General features: G+C 47.7%; 1 protein-coding gene across 1 annotated transcript in view; it reads right to left on the reverse strand.

The window, feature by feature from the left end:
* Positions 1-718: 718 nt before the first annotated feature.
* NACC2 (NACC family member 2) overlaps positions 719-21,747 on the reverse strand; it is a 72,231-nt gene continuing 51,202 nt past the window's right edge. The window contains exons 3-6 of the mRNA XM_088461425.1: positions 18,140-18,313; positions 14,345-14,450; positions 10,526-10,623; positions 719-9,610 (exon numbers count right to left, since the gene is read on the reverse strand). Of these exons, the coding sequence (XP_088317551.1) occupies positions 9,102-9,610; positions 10,526-10,623; positions 14,345-14,450; positions 18,140-18,313 (887 nt within the window). The 3' untranslated portion in view covers positions 719-9,101. The remainder of the gene's footprint in view (positions 9,611-10,525; positions 10,624-14,344; positions 14,451-18,139; positions 18,314-21,747) is intronic.

Here is a 21,747-nt window from a genome sequence, read left to right on the forward strand (position 1 = left end):
CATCCAAGTGCAAAATATTTACACGTCTTTCATTTTATCTGCTAAATATAGTATTGCAGGATTGGGCTGCGCTGCGCACACTGAATCACACGTCGTGTACAACATGTTTTGAATGGAAGAGATTGATTAATATAGTAACACGTTTTCCGAATGAGTGGATTACGGCAAAGGGGGGGTCACACGGGACCTCGCACATCAACAGGAACCCAAAGGATGACCAAATAAAGGGGGCTCTGCTCTCCGGACTATCAGTTACTCTCTTACCAAATATCTGCTGATTTCCCTCTATCTGGCTTCCTTCTGAGCTTTTCAGCAATGTCATTACATCATGAGCCATCATTCTCTATTTTCATTGTCCTCGGATAAGACACCGTTTTACTGTGTCCTTAGCTTTAAACCTAGCTGTATAAAAGGCCACTGGAAATGAACGACCTGATGATAAAAATACGTTGCTGAAAAGAGCAGAATGGGAAAATAAATGAATAAGTATTTGTTGCTGGACAATGGGGATAAGCCGGACATTTATTTATTTTCAGAAAAGAGTTGAATTATTTCTCTTTTATAATTTACGTCGTAAACAGGAGCGCGGCTCCCAGCCCCAGCATCTCCAAAAAAAATAATATATATATATATATATATATATATATATATATATATAAATAAGTGTAGACTACACTTGTTAATATATATTTTTTCTTTTTGGAGATGCTGGAGCTGGGAGCCGCGCTACTGTTTACGACGTAAATTATATATATAAAAAAAAAATTAACTCATTTCTGAAAATAAATAAAGTGTAGTCAGCAGTAATTAGAGGGCAAATAGGGCCAGGTAAGGAATATAAAGGGTCTATTATCTAGATACACCCAAAAGCATTGGTGTAGGGACAGTGGAGGAATAGAGTGCAGGTAGAGCAGCTGCTATCGGGCTATGTGCTGTGTATATCCGCAGAGTCCTGTAGTCTATGTGCTGTGTATATCCGCAGAGTCCTGTAGTCTATGTGCTGTGTATATCCGCAGAGTCCTGTAGTCTATGTGCTGTGTATATCCGCAGAGTCCTGTAGTCTATGTGCTGTGTATATCCGCAGAGTCCTGTAGTCTATGTGCTGTGTATATCCGCAGAGTCCTGTAGTCTATGTGCTGTGTATCTCCGCAGAGTCCTGTAGTCTATGTGCTGTGTATCTCTGCAGAGTCCTGTAGTCTATGTGCTGTGTATCTCCGCAGAGTCCTGTAGTCTATGTGCTGTGTATCTCTGCAGAGTCCTGTAGTCTATGTGCTGTGTATCTCCGCAGAGTCCTGTAGTCTATGTGCTGTGTATATCCGCAGAGTCCTGTAGTCTATGTGCTGTGTATCTCCGCAGAGTCCTGTAGTCTATGTGCTGTGTATCTCTGCAGAGTCCTGTAGTCTATGTGCTGTGTATCTCCGCAGAGTCCTGTAGTCTATGTGCTGTGTATCTCCGCAGAGTCCTGTAGTCTATGTGCCGTGTATCTCCGCAGAGTCCTGTAGTCTATGTGCTGTGTATCTCCGCAGAGTCCTGCAGTCTATGTGCTGTGTATCTCCGCAGAGTCCTGTAGTCTATGTGCTGTGTATATCCGCAGAGTCCTGTAGTCTATGTGCTGTGTATATCCGCAGAGTCCTGTAGTCTATGTGCTGTGTATCTTTGCAGAGTCCTGTAGTCTATGTGCTGTGTATCTCCGCAGAGTCCTGCAGTCTATGTGCTGTGTATCCGCAGAGTCCTGCAGTCTATGTGCTGTGTATCTCCGCAGAGTCCTGTAGTCTATGTGCTGTGTATCCGCAGAGTCCTGTAGTCTATGTGCCGTGTATATCCACAGAGTCCTGTAGTCTATGTGCTGTGTATCTCCGCAGAGTCCTGTAGTCTATGTGCTGTGTATCTCCGCAGAGTACTGTAGTCTATGTGCTGTGTATCTCCGCAGAGTCCTGTAGTCTATGTGCTGTGTATCCGCAGAGTCCTGCAGTCTATGTGCTGTGTATATCCGCAGAGTCCTGTAGTCTATGTGCTGTGTATCCGCAGAGTCCTGCAGTCTATGTGCTGTGTATATCCGCAGAGTCCTGTAGTCTATGTGCCGTGTATATCCGCAGAGTCCTGTAGTCTATGTGCTGTGTATCTCCGCAGAGTCCTGTAGTCTATGTGCTGTGTATCTCCGCAGAGTCCTGTAGTCTATGTGCTGTGTATAGCCGCAGAGTCCTGTAGTCTATGTGCTGTGTATCTCCGCAGAGTCCTGTAGTCTATGTGCTGTGTATCTTTGCAGAGTCCTGTAGTCTATGTGCTGTGTATCTCTGCAGAGTCCTGTAGTCTATGTGCTGTGTATATCCGCAGAGTTCTGTAGTCTATGTGCTGTGTATATCCGCAGAGTCCTGTAGTCTATGTGCTGTGTATCTCCGCAGAGTCCTGTAGTCTATGTGCTGTGTATCTTTGCAGAGTCCTGTAGTCTATGTGCTGTGTTATTTTATATATTGGCCTGGTCACTGGGCTCAGACACTGCAAATGGAAAGGATTCAACCCTCAGAGTATTTAATTATGATGGTTTGTGGTCATACAATTCTATCCAAATATCCCGGCCTCCACATACGGAGCTACTGATCTGATGCCTTTGCCCTTATGCCAGGGACTGAAAGGAGAATATTTATCAAGATAAATGTGTCAAATTTAGTATAAATGGCACTGGGAATGTATTGCACTTTCTTCTAATTACATCTAGCGCTTTCCCCTTTAGAAAATTGCTACAGTATCTGTAGAAAGCTCTTAGTCACCGACTAAACTCCTCACCAGTATCAATAGCGCCACCTGCAGGTTACAAAAACAAAAGTTAACCAGAAATCCTAGATTGGCGTATCCCAAGAAAGAGATACAATTTAAATAACATATTTAATTTTAGGCATCATAGTAATAAATAACAGCCTGAGTGCAGCGTTCTCGTAAAACGGTGACCAGAATCGGACATAGCGCCACTTGGCTCAGTGTCATTTCCCTTCTGCAAAGAACAGTGCAGATCTGGAGGCCGTGCACAGCCCATCTCTGCCTGATCCGCAGGGTCTATAATACATCAATTTTATAAACCATTCACGGTATTAACATAAATTTTCTGATACAAACGTAATTGCAGGACAATGAAACACGGTGGAGTGAGACCGGAGGTCACTGTGCCCTTTAATAATGCAGTTTGACCATAAAACAAAAAGTACAGTGTAATTACATGCGTGCACAGAGGGTAGAGGAGGAAAGAGACGTCCAGGGTCTCATTCATCCACCAATGACAGCATTAAATGTGGGACCAGAGTCTGAACTATAGTAGTGTTAATTTGAAGAATAATTAATGAACATATTATTTGGTGACAATTCCCCTTTAAATGGAAAACGCAACCTCAGGACCCCTGTAACTCACTGGCTGGCACGTGCCGCCTTCCAATTGCCTTTTCTTTCTAGGACGCCTCCGTGTTTTCTAGCCATACATTTATATCATCAAGCAGAGCTGGATACATTTGTAACCAAGGTAGAGAGCAGATCTGTGTTGTATCCAAGGGACATTAAACATAACTGCCTGATAATATGAATATATTGCTTAATAAAACAACACAAAAGACAAGTATTTGGCTGGAATGTACAATCCAATAAATAAATGAAACCATTTTGGATGCAAATCTTTAAAAGGCTTAGGAAAAAGGTGATTTATATCGTGCATATAGTATTATATCACTAACAGATAGGCTCACAATAAAAAAAAACATATCAAACATGCATTGAAATGACAGCAGACTTCATTGTAGGCAGGCCCACCTGGATACTAGATAGCCCACGTTTGGCTAATTAAATAAACTGTTGTAAACAAGAGGGATGTAATAAAGTTTATTTAATCCCTTTAGGAAGGATAATTTGAACTTCCACCCACAGACATAGAGGAATCCAATAATGTTTCACATATTATTAGCAAAAAAATAACCTCTAAGGCACTCAGGAGAGCCCGTACATGAGAATTCTCCATACATTCTGTTCCCACTTTTTTTGTAAAATCTTTTTAAGTTTAGAAATATCCACGCATTTTACCAAACATCATTAATCCTTGACACACAGAAACGTTAGTGCAAATTATTTACGCACGTCATCGTACGATCGCAAGTCCTATACCATTCACATTATTTCTAGTTTACATTGTTTTCCTACATATCCTGCTTTCCTAAACCAAAAATATATACAGGAAGAAATGAGCTAAATAAAAATATATATCTTTTCTCTCTCATTGTGCAAGGTGCCTTCCTTTTAATTCCCAAATCAAATTCTGTTTCCGCGTTCTCTCTCCATCATTTTTCATAGCGTTTGTGCAATAAGCGAGTTTTATGCTATATTAGCCCAACCTATTTTATTTTAATAATGAAATTGGGAGTTTAAAGAACATCCATAAAACTCATGTATTTTACATTCAAGGCCATTCCGTGGAATTCCCACTAATTCACAGATTACGATCAACTAAATCACACACACGCGTTTCACTCCCAATATAAGTGCTTTCTTCTTCTTTAGATACTGCAGATTAATACCGCTTTGGTTTAACCTTATTGATCTTCAAATACACTAATACCTGCACTGCAGGTACCACTCCCAAGGTACACTGTGCAAAGAAGGTACCTTGTTTTTACAGTTTTGTTTATAGCTATACTAAAATCTGGTAATTTGTGCCTAAAATAATCTCATGCTGCTAGAAGTACCTGTAATAACTGCGCTCACTCCTTACACTTTACAAATGGTGTCAGTAAGAGATCTGCTTTTTGATTCCAGCAAAAAGAAACCAACGCGTTTCGCCCTGCGGGAAACAAGAGACTTTTTTTTTTTTTTTTGGAAACTGACAGCTTGTCTACATCTCAGCTACATGGCTGATTTTGGTCCTTTCTGATTTGTGCACATAGCTAACTGGGGTTGAGTAGTTCCATACAATTAAATATCAGAGATCCACTGAGTCATCAAACAGTAATCCACGTTAAACAGTGTGCCGAGAGCTGAATATCAGTAATGAAAGTTATTCATCCATGTCATATAATGAGGACGTTATCTGTTAGCGGAGTCCTGGACACATGGAGAGAAACAGCAAACGTTATACACACAGAACAAAAGATCATTTGCTACCAGTATGTATCATTCTGTCTCCTAACGCTACAATCCAAGCATTAGACCGAGTACATAACGTAAATTAAACTGATGCAACAAAATGGCAGCTGTGGGGGGTACAATGTTTAACTTTAAGGTATCAGATGTTTAATTTGAAGCTCCCAGATCATTGTAATCACCCAGTAACAAGTTCCCATCAAACTTCTGCTATTATGGGACCAAAGAAAGGAATCTTCTACTATAGTGAGGGTAACATGCCTAAATATGAGCTCAATGCTGAAATGCCATAAAGCACGTCCATTCAGCAGGTATAGCGTGCGCAGCCTGCGGTCATTTTTTGCACCACATCTCCCAGCCAGCTTGCTAAGGTCACCATTGATCCACTGTCACTGATAAACAACATTTGCTTCATGGTCCCTAATGAATGTTCATTTTGGATATGATTTTTTGAATGCCAGAAGAATAAGCCCCCCCCTAACCCCCTCAGTAGATTGTGTCTTTGATGGAATGTGCGCCCGGTCTGTTCTGCAGAAGCTCCGCGCCTTTCAGTAGATTTTTATAAAAGTGCTTCACAGTAATCTGAATCCCAACTAAAAGAAAGCAATGTACGTCTCAGACAGAAGAGCTCGTAAACACGACCTAACGCTACCTCATCCCACGGGCCCCAGAGGATTCTGGGCAAAGCATGCATCAAACGCAGACGCCATTAATTGCAGAGGCTTGGGAGGGATCCAAACAGCAGAGGGGAATTTCTAAAATATACATTAAGACTGATATAAAATCAATGAACTGATTTCACATGACAAATGTAATAGATTGTACTGGGGATAACCCGCTGCGTCTGTGTGACGTCAGCACCTCACCCACAGTCTGTCTCAGCCTCCACCAAGAGGACATTTGTGTACACATGGCGGAAAAACACAAGGGCTTATTTAGTAATCAGAATGATAATAATGGTTAATGATATGCTGTAACCCATGGCAACCAATCAGATGCGAGTGTTCATCAGTCTAGTGTAGTGCTATTAATAAAAGCTAATATCTGATTGGCTGTTATGGATCACAGCATAAATGTCTGTTTTTAATAAACTCCAAAAGGATGAAACGCGTCACATTCGCCCAACTCTGTCAAACATTTCACACTTCAAACGAGCATTAGACATAAATTGCCTCTAAGTATTTTGCATTGTACATTGAAATTAAGTGTTTGCTGAGCTCTGTGGCCTCCAAGCCCACGCTGAGCCCAACTCACTATGTCCAAACTGAGACCTAGAAACTGCAAACACGCACTAAGAGCCGTATTCAATTTGATTCGCACCCGCGATACTTTTTCGACTCCCGGGCTTTCCGCCTACTTTGCCTGTTTTGCATGCGGAAAAGTATCGCGCGCGTGCCCGCGTATCCCCGTATTCAATTTGAAAGTAGGCGAAAATGGGACCTGGCGAAACTGAAACAAGCGGAAAGTCCTGTCAGCCTGACACCCCCCAAAAGATGCTCTGACATGGAGGTTCCCTATGGTACCCCCCGATTTGGCTGGCTGAAGGTATTTGGTGTTTTTAAACGGGCTCAATAACTGCTAAATAGCGTTTTTCTAAACGTGGTGCAGAATAGTATTCAGGAGGTTTTTTTCCAGAAAATAACTTATCCCAGCAAATTTGGGGCACTTGTAAATAGGGGGGGGGGGGGGGTCAGCATATTTAAAAGTTGCTAAAGTGAAGTTGAAAAAATCATGAAAAATCCACCTGCCGCAAACACCTGCAATGAAAAATCACTTGGGGTACACTTGGGGACCCCCCTTGAGTCTAGTTCGCTAGTTTTTAACTTTGTCCCCCAACATTTTTTTTATCACCCTCAAATTGAAAATGATTTTTTGGGGTGTTCTTAAGTGTTTTTTTTTTAATTTTGGACGCAGATTACCTTTGGGAGACTGTCTGAAGGCTGCAATGGGGGTTCCCGCAATGTTGCACCCCAAAACCCCAATTCTGCACTTTTTTCCACCTGCTATTCATAGGCGGAAAGTCTTTCAAATTGAATACGGCGATACTTTTCCGCCTGGCGAAATGACGTCATCGGCGAAACTTTTTCGCCGATCTCGGCTTTTCGCTCCAAATTGAATACGGGCCTAAGTCCTACAAACGTCGGCCAAGCCTTACAGCCGCTGGGCCTGGTTCAGAGTTGCGCACAAATCGTGCGATATTTAGCGGATTGCACAAGTGTCGGTGCCTGCGTGCGCAGCTTAGCATAACTACAAGTGAGTCAGAGTCGTACGGATCACAGTCCCATCTCCACTTCAGGCTGGGTGGGTGTTACATGGAGGCTAAATAGTCCATGGGGTGTGGGCCAGCCCGGAGGGGTCCATGCGATCCGCTGTAGCCGCATTTCCTGCACCGTGGAGAGGGCTTTGTAACTGCCTCTGATAGTTATTACAGGCAGAAATCTGGATTTATTCCTGAACGCACAAAGCGCCTGAAATTTGTGACCACTTTAAGCGCTGACTCTGAATCAGGCGGCCTCTATCTAAGGGACCCATTGTGAGGCCTCAAAGAAAGCTGATATATTTCTGGATTACAGTCTCTGAACTGATCACAGAAAATCTTACCCCAAGCTGGGGATCTCCAGGCCCAAAGTAAGGAATCTCAGGCCTGAGGCTCCACCTGACATCTTAAATCTCAAGACGATACTATACCACGATACTGCTTATAAATCAGGATTATACAAGCCTGATCTATAAGTATCTGGAAGCCGCCTCTCCCAATCTAGATCCTCACACTCCTCCCATCTCAGACGCTTGCAGTAATGGAACCCGAGGTCTGGGATTCGGCTCAGAGCTAAGCTTCCGGGAATCTCAGACTGAGGCGAGCGGATAAAACGATTTTCCTATAAATTACCCAGCAGGCAGCGGCCAGTGTTAGACTCCGCCAATACTTGTAACTTACACCTTCCATCAGGACTGGTTACCTGTGTTCAGCTGATATTTTGCATAAAACAATGGTAATAGCGCACGTATTACAGATATTATAGCTTTACGACTTTGTGGAAGATCGTACACATGGACACAATTCATACATGGACACAACGCGCCTCAGCATCCCGAATAGAGCGAATATTAGCGGACCGCGGCTGAGTAACCAGAGCAGAACGCTGATCCGTGCTGGATCTTTATGTTGGTTAATCTGGAACTATCTAAGGTTATGTGTCACTTATATACTTGGGTGACATTTCTGGCAAGGTTGGGGGGGATTTCTAGCTCGGCCATATTTTTTCGGTCGTCCACGTGCAGCCCAAAGTCAGTAAACTCTGTGGTGCCGACATAATCTGATCAATAATTCTTATATTCTCCCCATCTCTGGTCTGCAGATAAAGAAAAACAAGTAAAACCAATTCCCTACTTGTTGTGAACGTGACAATAGTCTAAATAGAAGACAAAATAATGATATAAAAAAACCCTAATGAGTGGGAACACCCAATTCTATCCACGTTAATACACAGTGTTGTATAAAAACACCATGGAGCGGGGTACAGACCCCCTCAGCTCCTCTACACTGGATGATGGATGAGGGCGACGGGAACGTCTCTATTACCCATGAGCGATGAATGAACGGTGCCGACTATAGAGGTTTGTTAAACGTGCTCGTAAATGATACATATTTCAAATGGGTTGCAAGAGAAAAACCGATGGATGCTTTCATGTCATTGCAGTTAATTCTCTTATTTTAGAAAGGCGCCCACTGTGTCGTTGGTTATGGTGGAACGGATGCGATTATTTCTCCTTCATCTTCGTGGTTTTTTTTGTTTTTGTTTTTTTGTTGTTTTTTGTTTTTTTTTAATACAAGCAGAAATAAAAATCACATTTTAGTCAGGCAAAAGTAGCAGTTCTGAAGGTAAGTGGCTGATCACATTGTTTCCTATTAGTAATGCATGCAAAGAGTGCTAATATTACGCCTCCCTTATAGGTCACTGTCCGGACACGCTCATCTCCTCGCTGGCTTATAAAGTCCCGCTGTAAGCAGCCTCCTGTCGTCTGGCCGGGGTCTCTGGTCTGCTCGTGGAGCCAGTGTTTTGTTCAAAAGGTGGTGGTGGCGGGGTGCCCTGGTTATCCGCTGCCAATGAATCAGTGCCACCTACCTCCTGGATAACGGAGCCCGTTGCTCCTTCTGCCTCCTGGCTCTGTTCGAACGGAGGGTTGGAGCCGTTGGTGAGGTCAATGTTTGCTGTGTTAGTTCTCAGGGATACTATGGCGCCAGGGTCACTTCTCCGCTCGGCATAGATCCTTTGCTCAAACGCCTGCGCCGGACTCGGCTGGAAATCGGATTCTAGGGAGACCCCGGCTGCCGTGGCCCCCATGACGGAGCGGTACATCTCCACGCCCTCGGGTAACATGGACTTTATTTTAGGAAGCCAGCGCTTGCGCACTCTGCGGGCGTTGGTGCACATGTCTGCCGCTATGACATTCATCTCACTCTCCTTAAAATTTGGTGCAAAATTCTGACAGTACACTGAAAAATATAATAATAGAGAAAATCACGGCGATATAATCATAGACTAAGTAATATAGTATAATGCAGAGTTCCAGAGGGTGTAGCGTAATTACGCTATATATATATATTATTAGACAATACAGAGCTGCCAATCACTGCTTGTTCTAATCTCAGCCTTTCACCTGTAGCAATAACCAGCTAAAGGCATCTGTGCACGTTTTATAGACTCCCAGAAGGTCGTGTAAGGACTCGGGAAGAATAAACCTAGTAATCTTCAGTGACTAAGCAACGCTGAACGGGCCTAATCCACTGTATACATCCCACAGGCGGCTGGTGCAACAGATATAAACACTTTCTATTATTCTCTGCTCCGGAGGGATGTACAAGAGTCCATATAAATGTGTTCCTCATATGAATGTACAATACGTCGCTGTATACGCCAGTTTGTACCACATTGTACTCGGTGCAGTGCTATAAAGGGGCCTGTTTTATGTTAATGCAGAACTGTAGGCACTAGGCAGCCATTTTGTGAGAACACAAGTCGGGGACATTTATGGAAAACCAATCATATCCTACGTGTCACTTTCTTGTACAGTTCAACAAATGAAAGCAAACATTTGATTGGTTGCAATAGACAAAACTACGTCCTCTACCCAACTACTCCTGGGAAAATGTAGGTAAATATCCTCCGTTCCGTCAGTGCTGCACAAAGCGGCCGGGGACCCAATCAGAGGCAGCGATATAATTGGTTTCTAGAGGACAGACAGAATCCATTCTCTTATTGGTTGAGCTGACAAAATGGCTTCCTCCAATGTGAGTGTAGGTAACGCTGCTCATTAATGGTGTCTTAGACTGGAGGCTCCAGATTCACCATTGATTAGAGGGGAAAAACAAACAAATGCAAGAAATAAACCAACTATGAAATGTTCTTACATTTAACAGCATTCAGAACCCGACTGTCCAGGGGCTTCCGGCTGGGGTCACTGGTGGACGAGCGGATTCCTGTCCCGCAGCTATTAGCGAGGGTATTCCTGAAAGGTGCAAGCGTCACTAGATCAGAAACATGGCAGCGTTTGTCAGTATATCAATATCTTAACATCTAAATTAGTCATTTCTACGTTTTTGCTGAATCTAATATTGCATATGACGGTATTATTATGAAGGTGTGACATTTACCTGCAGAGATACATTGTAACCCGCAGCGACCAATCAGGTGTCAGCTTTCAGTAACATTAATGAGAGAAAGTGATGCTTGCTCTGGGCTACAGAATATTTGTCCTACATTAAAGTCTTATTCACTAAGTCGCTTTATTCTTTGGGAGGACGATGAAATAATGGTGACAGTGACAATTGGAAGAGTCCATTTCAACACTTCTCCCCATATGGTATAATGGTATGGACCACCTCTTGCAGCAATGTCCAGGGGTCTCTCCTATCACCAATCAGACCTGGAAGTGGGTCCAGCCACAAATAGACCCCGATATTAATCATTATAGTGGACGCAGAGCCTGAAGCAGACTCACAGCTTATCCAACATGGACAGCAAACAAGGACGGACGTGAGAGCGACAGCTCGGAGCAGTGCTGAGGGCAGATAGGACCATACCTTCCTGACTGCCAGATAATTGCTATAAAACCACATTGGGCTGATTGATGTCTTCATTGTACAAATGCCAGGAAGTGACTCCCATGTGGCTATTTCTGCTGCAAGTGAACGTTTTGCAAACATACTGAATGGAGATTCGTTACTACAGAGGTGGGAATATTTACTACGTGCCGTACGGTCATAAATTGTCAGAAAATAGCTGATTGTCTGGTTTACCCTACACAGATGGGACATTACTCCAGCTCAGGTCTGCACTTCTGTATGACGCTGAGCCCCTTACACCGCCATGCTGCTTGTTCTCCCCGGCTGTACACAGATGGGACATTACTCCAGCTCAGGTCTGTACTTCTGTATGACGCTGAGCCCCTCACACCGCCATGCTGCTTGTTCTCCCCGGCTGTACACAGATGGGACATTACTCCAGCTCAGGTCTGCACTTCTGTATGACGCTGAGCCCCTCACACCGCCATGCTGCTTGTTCTCCCCGGCTGTACACAGATGGGACATTACTCCAGCTCAGGTCTGTACTTCTGTATGACGCTGAGCCCCTCACACCGCCATGCTGCTTGTTCTCCCCGGCTGTACACAGATGGGACATTACTCCAGCTCAGGTCTGCACTTCTGTATGATGCTGAGCCCCTTACACCGCCATGCTGCTTGTTCTCCCCGGCTGTACACAGATGGGACATTACTCCAGCTCAGGTCTGCACTTCTGTATGACGCTGAGCCCCTCACACCGCCATGCTGCTTGTTCTCCCCGGCTGTACACAGATGGGACATTACTCCAGCTCAGGTCTGCACTTCTGTATGACGCTGAGCCCCTTACACCGCCATGCTGCTTGTTCTCCCCGGCTGTACACAGATGGGACATTACTCCAGCTCAGGTCTGTACTTCTGTATGACGCTGAGCCCCTCACACCGCCATGCTGCTTGTTCTCCCCGGCTGTACACAGATGGGACATTACTCCAGCTCAGGTCTGTACTTCTGTATGACGCTGAGCCCCTTACACCGCCATGCTGCTTGTTCTCCCCGGCTGTACACAGATGGGACATTACTCCAGCTCAGGTCTGCACTTCTTTATGACGCTGAGCCCCTCACACCGCCATGCTGCTTGTTCTCCCCGGCTGTACACAGATGGGACATTACTCCAGCTCAGGTCTGCACTTCTGTATGACGCTGAGCCCCTTACACCGCCATGCTGCTTGTTCTCCCCGGCTGTACACAGATGGGACATTACTCCAGCTCAGGTCTGTACTTCTGTATGACGCTGAGCCCCTTACTCCGCCATGCTGCTTGTTCTCCCCGGCTGTACACAGATGGGACATTACTCCAGCTCAGGTCTGCACTTCTGTATGACGCTGAGCCCCTCACACCGCCATGCTGCTTGTTCTCCCCAGCTGTACACAGACGGGCTCATTTAAAGTTGGATGCATTTGCGCTACGAATGTTAAAAGGATAAAGACGCATACAAGGAAAAGCTTCAGTAGAATGCAAGCTCTCACGAGCAGGGCCCTCTTCCCTCATGTGCTTCTCCTTCCTTATACTATCGTTTACTGCTAATTCCCCGACACCTGCACCTCTCACTGGCTGCTGACGTCCTGCTGCTTATTTCAGTGCTATAATCGCCAATGCAGCAATGTGTATAAAGCGAGTCCTTCCCCTGCATCGTTCTGTACTGTTAGTAACTCATTTGTTTATGTAAGGCGCTGCGGAAACCTTGTGGCACCATATATATAAAGGATAATAATATGGTTAGTCAGACGCATCCCAATATACCTCCAGCTGAGACACGGGGGCATTTACACCCAGCATACAAGTGTATATACTATAGCGTAGCAGAGCACAGAGCTGTGGCTGGACAGTATTATTAGTAACCACTGTACCCTAATTGTACACAATACAATAATGTCCTGACGTGTCACACACAAGATAGAAGATTGTATGGAGACATTTCACATTTTTAATATGAAATGTAATCAAATGCAAATTAAATTAAATAGAAATATCTGCTGTGTTCCCCTTTAACAATCTAATGGAATCTTCTTTCCTGCAGTGGTCCTAACAGAAAGTTAAGTAATGTGAATAGACCGCAGCGACTTCATATAATAACAGCTGCGACTCTAATAAATGTACAAACAGTGGGAGGGGTCCATATGCTAACCAGCCAATGAGAAACAGACAGCTAGTGCTGCTGGTCATCCTCCTCATTGCATATGGTCGCACCTGCGTAGGCGATGTGTCACTCCAGGCGTAAGGAGATGCAAGACAGCGATACACTAAGGTATATACAGATGTGTACACAGCGTGTATGTGCAATATCTAACGCAAAAAACTCAGATCTATGTCTAACTCTAAATGAGCCCAAACTTTGTGCCTCATGCCTCAGTGAGGTTGTCAAGAAGCAGTAAACAAATGGCTGTCAGCACTGTATGTAGGAGACAAGAAGACTATAGCACATTTCACAATAAATTGTAGCAAAATAAGGACCCACAACCCCTATAACTGGCAAACCATAGTCGCCATGACATGTACCCCTTAGGGAAGAGTTAGCTTTGGGTGGCGCTGCCTCCGTTACAATAAAACACAGAGGTTCCATATGTAGCTGCTTGGAGAGAGAATTCCCCTCTAGGCTCCCACCCAGCGCCCAGTAATTACAGCCACCTCCTGTCCTGGGCATTAGGACGGGGCAGCCTGTGAGGGGCAGACATGGCACGTTGGCAGAGGTCTGTGGATATAGCACAGGACGCTGAGCTGAACATGAGCCAGTTTGCGGAGCGTATTTTGCGTGTTTTCATGTTGTGCATTCTCCAATTCAACTGTCTCCACTTGTGACTAAAGGGGCGTAACTGGGCACATCGCCCAAATGCAGAGAGGGGGCGAGGATGGAGCAGAGATAACATTACCAGGTGTATCACTGGTGCCAAGAATGGGGCGCTGGAAACCCGCACAGATGATAATGATGAGCTTACCGATAGGGTTCGAGTGCAGCGCCAACATGCATATATACGGGGACTATACTAATTTAGTTCCGCGCATGCAATGCGGGATCAATTCCGGCCAGCTTGCGTTCAACTCGGCATCAGTATGAATTATAAATATATCATTTGCAGACAGGTCTCTGATGGATAAAGCTCTCCGGAACCTACCGATCAAAGAACGTGGCGAGCAGTCGTCTTAGCAGGACTTTGTGTTTCACTCCTGCGCAGAGGTGACAGTTCATGAGCTGCCCGCGGGTGATGTAAACTCCAGAACCTGAGGAACAATAGTTGACGTTAAGTACAAGAAATGGCTGTCTCCTACCTCAGGTCCCTACTCTCAGAGAAGTGCTCGGTGCTGTAGGGATCAGTGCCCGTCACAGTGACAATCTGCTGCTGTAGGGATCAGTGCCCGTCACAGTGACAATCTGCTGCTATAGGGATCAGTGCCCATCACAGTGACAATCTGCAGCTGTAGGGATCAGTGCCCTTCACAGTGACTATCTGCTGCTGTAGGGATCAGTGCCCGTCAAAGTGAGATGCCGCCGCTGTAGGGATCAGCGCAGTGCCTATCACAGTGAAACACTCCCACTGTGGGGATCAGCACAGTGCTTGTTAGGGTTTAACACAGTGCCCGTCACAGTGATACACTACCGCTGTAGGGATCAGTGCAGTGCCCGTCACAGTGATACGCTGCCACTATTGGGATTAGTGCAGTGCCCATCAGTGATACGCTGCCACTGTAGGGATCAGTGCAGTGCCCGTCACAGTGATACGCTGCCACTATAGGGATCAGTGCAGTGCCTGTCAGTGATATGCTGCCACTGTAGGGATCAGTGCAGTGCCCGTCAGTGATACGCTGCCGCTGTAGGGATCAGCAAAGAGCCCATCACAGTGACACGCTGCTGCTGTAGGGATCAGCGCAGTGCCCATCATAATGATACGCTGCCGCTGTAGGGATCAGTGCCCGTCACAGTGATACGCTGCTGCTGTAGGGATCAGCAAAGAGCCCATCACAGTGAAACACTGCTGCTGTAGGGATCAGTGCCCATCACAGTGATACGCTGCTGCTGTAGGGATCAGTGCAGTGCCCATCACAGTGATATGCTGCCACTATTGGGATTAGTGCAGTGCCCATCAGTGATACGCTGCCACTGTAGGGATCAGTGCAGTGCCCGTCACAGTGATACGCTGCCACTATAGGGATCAGTGCAGTGCCCGTCAGTGATACGCTGCCACTGTAGGGATCAGTGCAGTGCCCGACAGTGATACGCTGCCACTGTAGGGATCAGCGCAGTGCCCGTCATAATGATACACTGCCGCTGTAGGGATCAGTGCCCGTCACAGTGATACGCTGCCGCTGTAGGGATCAGTGCCCGTCACAGTGATACGCTGCTGCTGTAGGGATCAGTGCCCGTCAGTGACACGCTGCTGCTGTAGGGATCAGTGCCCGTCACAGTGATACGCTGCCGCTGTAGGGATCAGTGCCCGTCACAGTGATACGCTGCTGCTGTAGGGATCAGTGCCCGTCACAGTGACACTCTGCTGCTGTAGGGATCAGTGCCCGTCACAGTGACACTCTGATGCTGTAGGGATCAGTGCCCGTCACAGTGACACGCTGCTGCTGTAGGGATCAGTGCCCGTCACAGTGACACGCTGCCGCAGTATTCAGGATAAACAGATCATCATGTGACATTACGGGTACACATGATGATTTCTCACCCCATTAGGGAGAGATAAGAGACAGCTGGCGGCTGTGGAGTGTTCCTGAGAGAGGCAGACGTGAGACCTTCTTACAAATCGCAGTCACCAATAAATCGATGGAATCAGGGAACGTAGCATTAGGCTACAGCGAGAGCTCTTTGCCTGCTGCTCCCCCCTCCCGTCGGCTCTTTTCTTTACCTTGAATGAACTCGCACACGCAGACCGGCAGCTCAGAGATCTGCGGCTATTGATTCTAATTATATTTTGCTGACTGCAGAGAAGCGGAACCTCCATCCCCTCTGCTGGAGTCAGTATACACCGTGTGATAGGGCGGGTATCTGCAGCGCAGCGCAGACTGGGAAAACAGCCGTCTCAGTGCGGGAACAGGGGGGCTCAGATAAAAGGGCACATTATTTACTACCATTTTATTGGCGGAACTGGAGCGCACCGCCATTGAGCGATCTCAAAACCGCCACAAAAGGCATCAGCCATATACATCAGATGTGTGAGCAAACCTGACCGTCAAGTGATGGCGAAAGGCAGCCTACGCCTTGGTAACGTTGGCTTTTACAATGACGACAGTAAGTGCGCACACATAAACCAGATGTCGGCCATTTTACCTTATCCCTATGTTTGAGACAACTAAACTCACTGCAATATAATGAATGGTGCATTCAGCGTTATAACCGACCAGCTCAAATCCACAGTAAGCGCCGCTGAATTAGCCGCTGGGCGCCCTGTGCGTATATCGGCATGCTACACGTTATCAGCGCTTTCACCATTTTTTTTGCTGCCCCTTTGGGGAGCGTCAGCCTACGCTACGACCTGTATTGGCTACAATATCCCGATTTTCCCAGGACCGTCACAGAAAGGGGACACGGGGAAAACAACGGTATTAGTGCGGAGGTCCCTCGTCGCGTTACACGGTCGCAGGAGCTGTGCCGCAGGAATATAATACAATGTATTCTCCTTCACGACCTCATGAAAGAAATCTGGGATAATATTACACAATGGGGTAACGGCGATAACCAGTGGCGCCCGCTGCCTTTACTATATCGCTGTTTTCAGTTTCAAGGTCAAACCCATTGAGAATAATCCACTACAGAGGACACTGACCCCTCCGCCTTATAATGCCGTCATATATAATAGAGTACAAGCTACTGTTCTGTTATCTCTGGCCGCTGTAGTGCTGTTTGGTAGGTGGGTATGTACAGGAATCAATATTCCATCTATCACAATTGTATCTAATATATTTCTAATCTAACAAATCATTGAAACTTTTTAGCTATGGGACCATGCTGCCGGTCTGTGTGATAGTATATTTCTCTATTACTGCCTGACCAGCACCTCAGAGGTTAATGCGACAGGTTGAGGGAGAGAAAAAAAAAATATGTTCAGTTTTTCTGAGGAAGGAGGGGGGATAAAAAATCCACTAACACCTGCCAATGGTGATATTAATGCCAGGGAGAGGAAATAAACCAGGCACTACATGTATTATGAGCTGGGGATATTAATCTGCCTTCCGCAGATTGAAAAATGCAAATCGTCCCCATCCACAGGTGTGCCGAGACACGATTTACAGTTGTTCCTCACTGCGAAAATAACCCGTGTCACATTTAATAGCAGCACATAAAATGTAAACTGCAACAAAATGAATATTCCAGCAGCATAACGAGTGTTGCTATTCTGCATGCTAACAGCCATTTACAGCGCCCCAGCTATTGTGCTTTGCAACTAGATTGATTTTGTTGGGAACGTACACAGCGCGCTGGATGTCAGGCTCGCTCAGTCAGCGTGACCGGCCCTGTGCCGACACAGGAACCACTGTCAGGAGCATGACAGCCGAGATGTCGATCTATGCCGAGCGCCGATAGGAAGGGCAGACATTATCGCTCTGTCGTCTGAGGGCACAGCTGGCACAAAGTTTAGTAGCCGTGCACAGGGACACAGATTACACAGATGTATATAAGCGTGTCACACGTGGTATAGTCTCTGCAGATATGGAAGCACTGCAGTCTACATCATGTATACTTACTAAACGTGACAATAAGGCCCTTTTTGTACCACTCCTACCTACATTGCAGAGCCTGGGAAATAAGAGGCCGCTATAAGTCTTACATATAATATGCAGAGGACAATTCTCTATACTGAAACACAGGGACGTTTCTAGGGAGACTGAACTATCGGTGGAAAGTAGGGACGCTGGCAACAATGAGATGTCATATTATTTATTGTGTAATAACAATGTAGCAGTTGTATTACCTGCAACCAGTTCCAGCTTCTCCCCAGGGTCTCCCTCCGAGTACAGCTTGGGGTGGCAGCGGTACCCAATCTGACTTATCAGGCTGGCAGGAAGTGCCACCAAGTCCCGTCGGATTAGGACACAGGAGCGACTCTCCAATGAGTTCTGCATCTGATCTCCTTTCTCCTGCCCCACTAATTGGAAAAACAAGAGGAAATTGCAGATATGAGGAATAAAAACACAACAACAAACCTTACAGAAAGAGAGAGAGGAAGAGTGGGGGATAGGAGGAGAGAAACAGAGAGTGGAGAGAAAGGTGGGGCAGAGAGAGAGAGAGCGGAGGGAGAGGAAGAGTGGGGTAGAGGAGGAGAGAGACAGAGTGGGGAGAAGGGTGGGGCAGAGAGAGCGGAGGGAGAGGAAGAGTGGGATAGAGGTGGAGAGAGACAGAGAGTGGGGAGAAGGGTGGGGCAGAGAGAGAGAGAGAGAGAGGAGGGAGAGGAAGAGTGGGATAGAGGAGGAGAGAGACAGAGAGTGGGGAGAAGGGTGGGGCAGAGATAGAGAGAGCGGAGGGAGAGGAAGAGTGGGGTAGAGGAGGAGAGACACAGAGAGTGGGGAGAAGGGTGGGGCAGAGAGAGCGGAGGGAGAGGAAGAGAGGGGGAGAGGAGGAGAGAGACAGAGTGGGGAGAAAGGTGGGGCAGAGAGAGCGCGGAGGGAGAGGAAGAGTGGGGGAGAAGAGGAGAGAGACAGAGAGTGGGGAGAATGGTGGGGCAGAGAGAGAGAGAGCGGACGGAGAGGAAGAGTGGGGGAGAGGAGGAGAGAGACAGAGTGGGGAGAAAGGTGGGGCACAGAGAGAGAGAGCGGAGGGAGAGGAAGAGTGGGGGAGAGGAGGAGAGAGACAGAGAGTGGGGAGAAAGGTGGGGCAGAGAGAGAGAGAGAGCGGAGGGAGAGGAAGAGTGGGGGAGAAGAGGAGAGAGACAGAGAGTGGGGAGAAGGGTGGGGCAGAGAGAGAGAGAGAGAGAGAAAGTGGAGGGAGAGGAAGAGTGGGATAGAGGAGGAGAGAGACAGAGAGTGGGGAGAAAGGTGGGGCAGAGAGAGAGCAGAGGGAGAGGAAGAGTGGGGGAGAGGAGGAGAGAGAGAGTGGGGAGAAGGGTGGGGCAGAGAGAGAGCGGAGGGAGAGGAAGAGTGGGGTAGAGGAGGAGAGAGACAGAGTGGGGAGAAGGGTGGGGCAGAGAGAGAGCGGAGGGAGAGGAAGAGTGGGATAGAGGTGGAGAGAGACAGAGAGTGGGGAGAAGGGTGGGGCAGAGAGAGAGAGAGAGCGGAGGGAGAGGAAGAGTGGGGGAGAAGAGGAGAGAGACAGAGAGTGGGGAGAAGGGTGGGGCAGAGAGAGAGAGAGAAAGTGGAGGGAGAGGAAGAGTGGGATAGATTAGGAGAGAGACAGAGAGTGGGGAGAAAGGTGGGGCAGAGAGAGAGCAGAGGGAGAGGAAGAGTGGGGGAGAGGAGGAGAGAGACAGAGTGGGGAGAAGGGTGGGGCAGAGAGAGAGCGGAGGGAGAGGAAGAGTGGGATAGAGGTGGAGAGAGACAGAGAGTGGGGAGAAGGGTGGGGCAGAGATAGAGAGAGCGGAGGGAGAGGAAGAGTGGGGTAGAGGAGGAGAGACACGGAGAGTGGGGAGAAGGGTGGGGCAGAGAGAGAGAGAGCAGAGGGAGAGGAAGAGTGGGGGAGACAGAGAGTGGGGAGAAAGGTGGGGCAGAGAGAGAGAGAGAGCGGAGGGAGAGGAAGATTGGGGGAGAAGAGGAGAGAGACAGAGAGTGGGGAGAAGGGTGGGGCAGAGAGAGAGAGCGGAGGGAGAGGAAGAGTGGGATAGAGGAGGAGAGAGACAGAGTGGGGAGAAGGGTGGGGCAGAGAGAAAGAGAGCGGAGGGAGAGGAAGAGTGGGGGAGAGGAGGAGAGAGACAGAGAGTGGGGAGAAGGGTGGGGCAGAGAGAAAGAGAGCGGATGGAGAGGAAGAGTGGGGTAGAGGAGGAGAGAGACAGAGAGTGGGGAGAAAGGTGGGGCAGAGAGAGAGCGGAGGGAGAGGAAGAGTGGGGGAGAGGAGGAGAGAGACAGAGAGTGGGGAGAAGGGTGGGGCAGAGAGAGAGAGCGGAGGGAGAGGAAGAGTGGGGGACAAGAGGAGAGAGACAGAGAGTGGGGAGAAGGGTGGGGCAGAGAGAGAGAGAGTGGAGGGAGAGGAAGAGTGGGATAGAGGAGGAGAGAGACAGAGAGTGGGGAGAAGGGTGGGGCAGAGAGAGAGCGCAGAGGTGGAGGAAGAGTGGGATAGAGGAGGAGAGAGACAGAGAGTGGGGAGAAGGGTGGGGCAGAGAGAGAGAGAGCAGAGGTAGAGGAAGAGTGGGATAGAGGAGGAGAAAGACAGAGAGTGGGGAGAAGGGTGGGGCAGAGAGAGACAGCGGATAGAGAGGAAGAGTGGGATAGAGGAGGAGAGAGACAGAGAGTGGGGAGAAAGGTGGGGCAGAGAGAGAGAGAGCGGAGGTAGAGGAAGAGTGGGATAGAGGAGGAGAGAGACAGAGAGTGGAGAGAAAGGTGGGGCAGAGAGAGAGAGCGGAGGTAGAGGAAGAGTGGGATAGAGGAGGAGAGAGACAGAGCGGAGGGAGAGGAAGAGTGGGGGAAAGGAGGAGAGAGACAGAGTGGGGAGAAAGGTGGGGCACAGAGAGAGAGAGAGCGGATAGAGAGGAAGAGTGGGGTATAGGAGGAGAGAGCTAGAGAGTGGGGAGAAAGGTGGGGCAGAGAGAGAGAGCGGAGGTAGAGGAAGAGTGGGGAAGAGGAGGAGAGAGAGAGTGGAGAGAAAGGTGGGACAGAGAGAGAGAGCAGAGCTAGAACAGAGAGAGAGAAAGGGGGTAGAGAGAGGAAGAGTGGCATAGAGGAGGAAGAGAAAGGGGAGAAGAGAGAATGGAGGAGAGAGAATGGGAGATGTCAGAGAGAGTGGAGGGAGAGAGAATGGGAGGTGTCAGAGAGTGGGGGGAGAGAGAATGGGAGGTGTCAGAGAATGGGGGAGAGAGGATGGCAGGTGTCAGAGAGTGGGGAGAGAGAATGGGAGGTGTCAGAGAGAATGGGGGAGAAAGAATGGGAGGTGTCAGAGAGAGTGGGAAGAGAGAATGGGAGGTGTCAGAGAATGGGGGAGAGAATGGGTGGTGTCAGAGAATGGGGGAGAGAGAATGGGAGGTGTCAGAGAAATGGGGAGAGAGAATGGGAGGTGTCAAGAGAGACTGGGGGGAGAGAGAATGGGAGGTGTCAGAGAATGGGGGGGAGAGAGAATGGGAGGTGTCAGAGAATGGGGGAGAGAGAGAATGGGAGGTGTCAGAGCGAGTGGGGAGAAGAGAGAATGGGGGATAGAGAGTGGGGGAGAGAGAATGGGAGATGTCAGAGAGACTGGGGGGAGAGAGGATGGGAGGTGTCAGAGAATGGGGGGGAGAGAGAATGGGAGGTGTCAGAGAATGGGGGAGAGAGAGAATGGGAGGTATCAGAGAGAGTGGGGAGAAGAGATAATGGGGGATAGAGAGTGGGGGAGAGAGAATGGGAGATGTCAGAGAAACTGGGGGAGAGAGAATGGGAGGTGTCAGAGAATGGGGGGGAGCGA

Source organism: Taudactylus pleione, unplaced genomic scaffold, assembly GCF_031769625.1.
Source record: "Taudactylus pleione unplaced genomic scaffold, aTauple2 ptg001045l, whole genome shotgun sequence".
Taxonomy (NCBI): domain Eukaryota; kingdom Metazoa; phylum Chordata; class Amphibia; order Anura; family Myobatrachidae; genus Taudactylus; species Taudactylus pleione.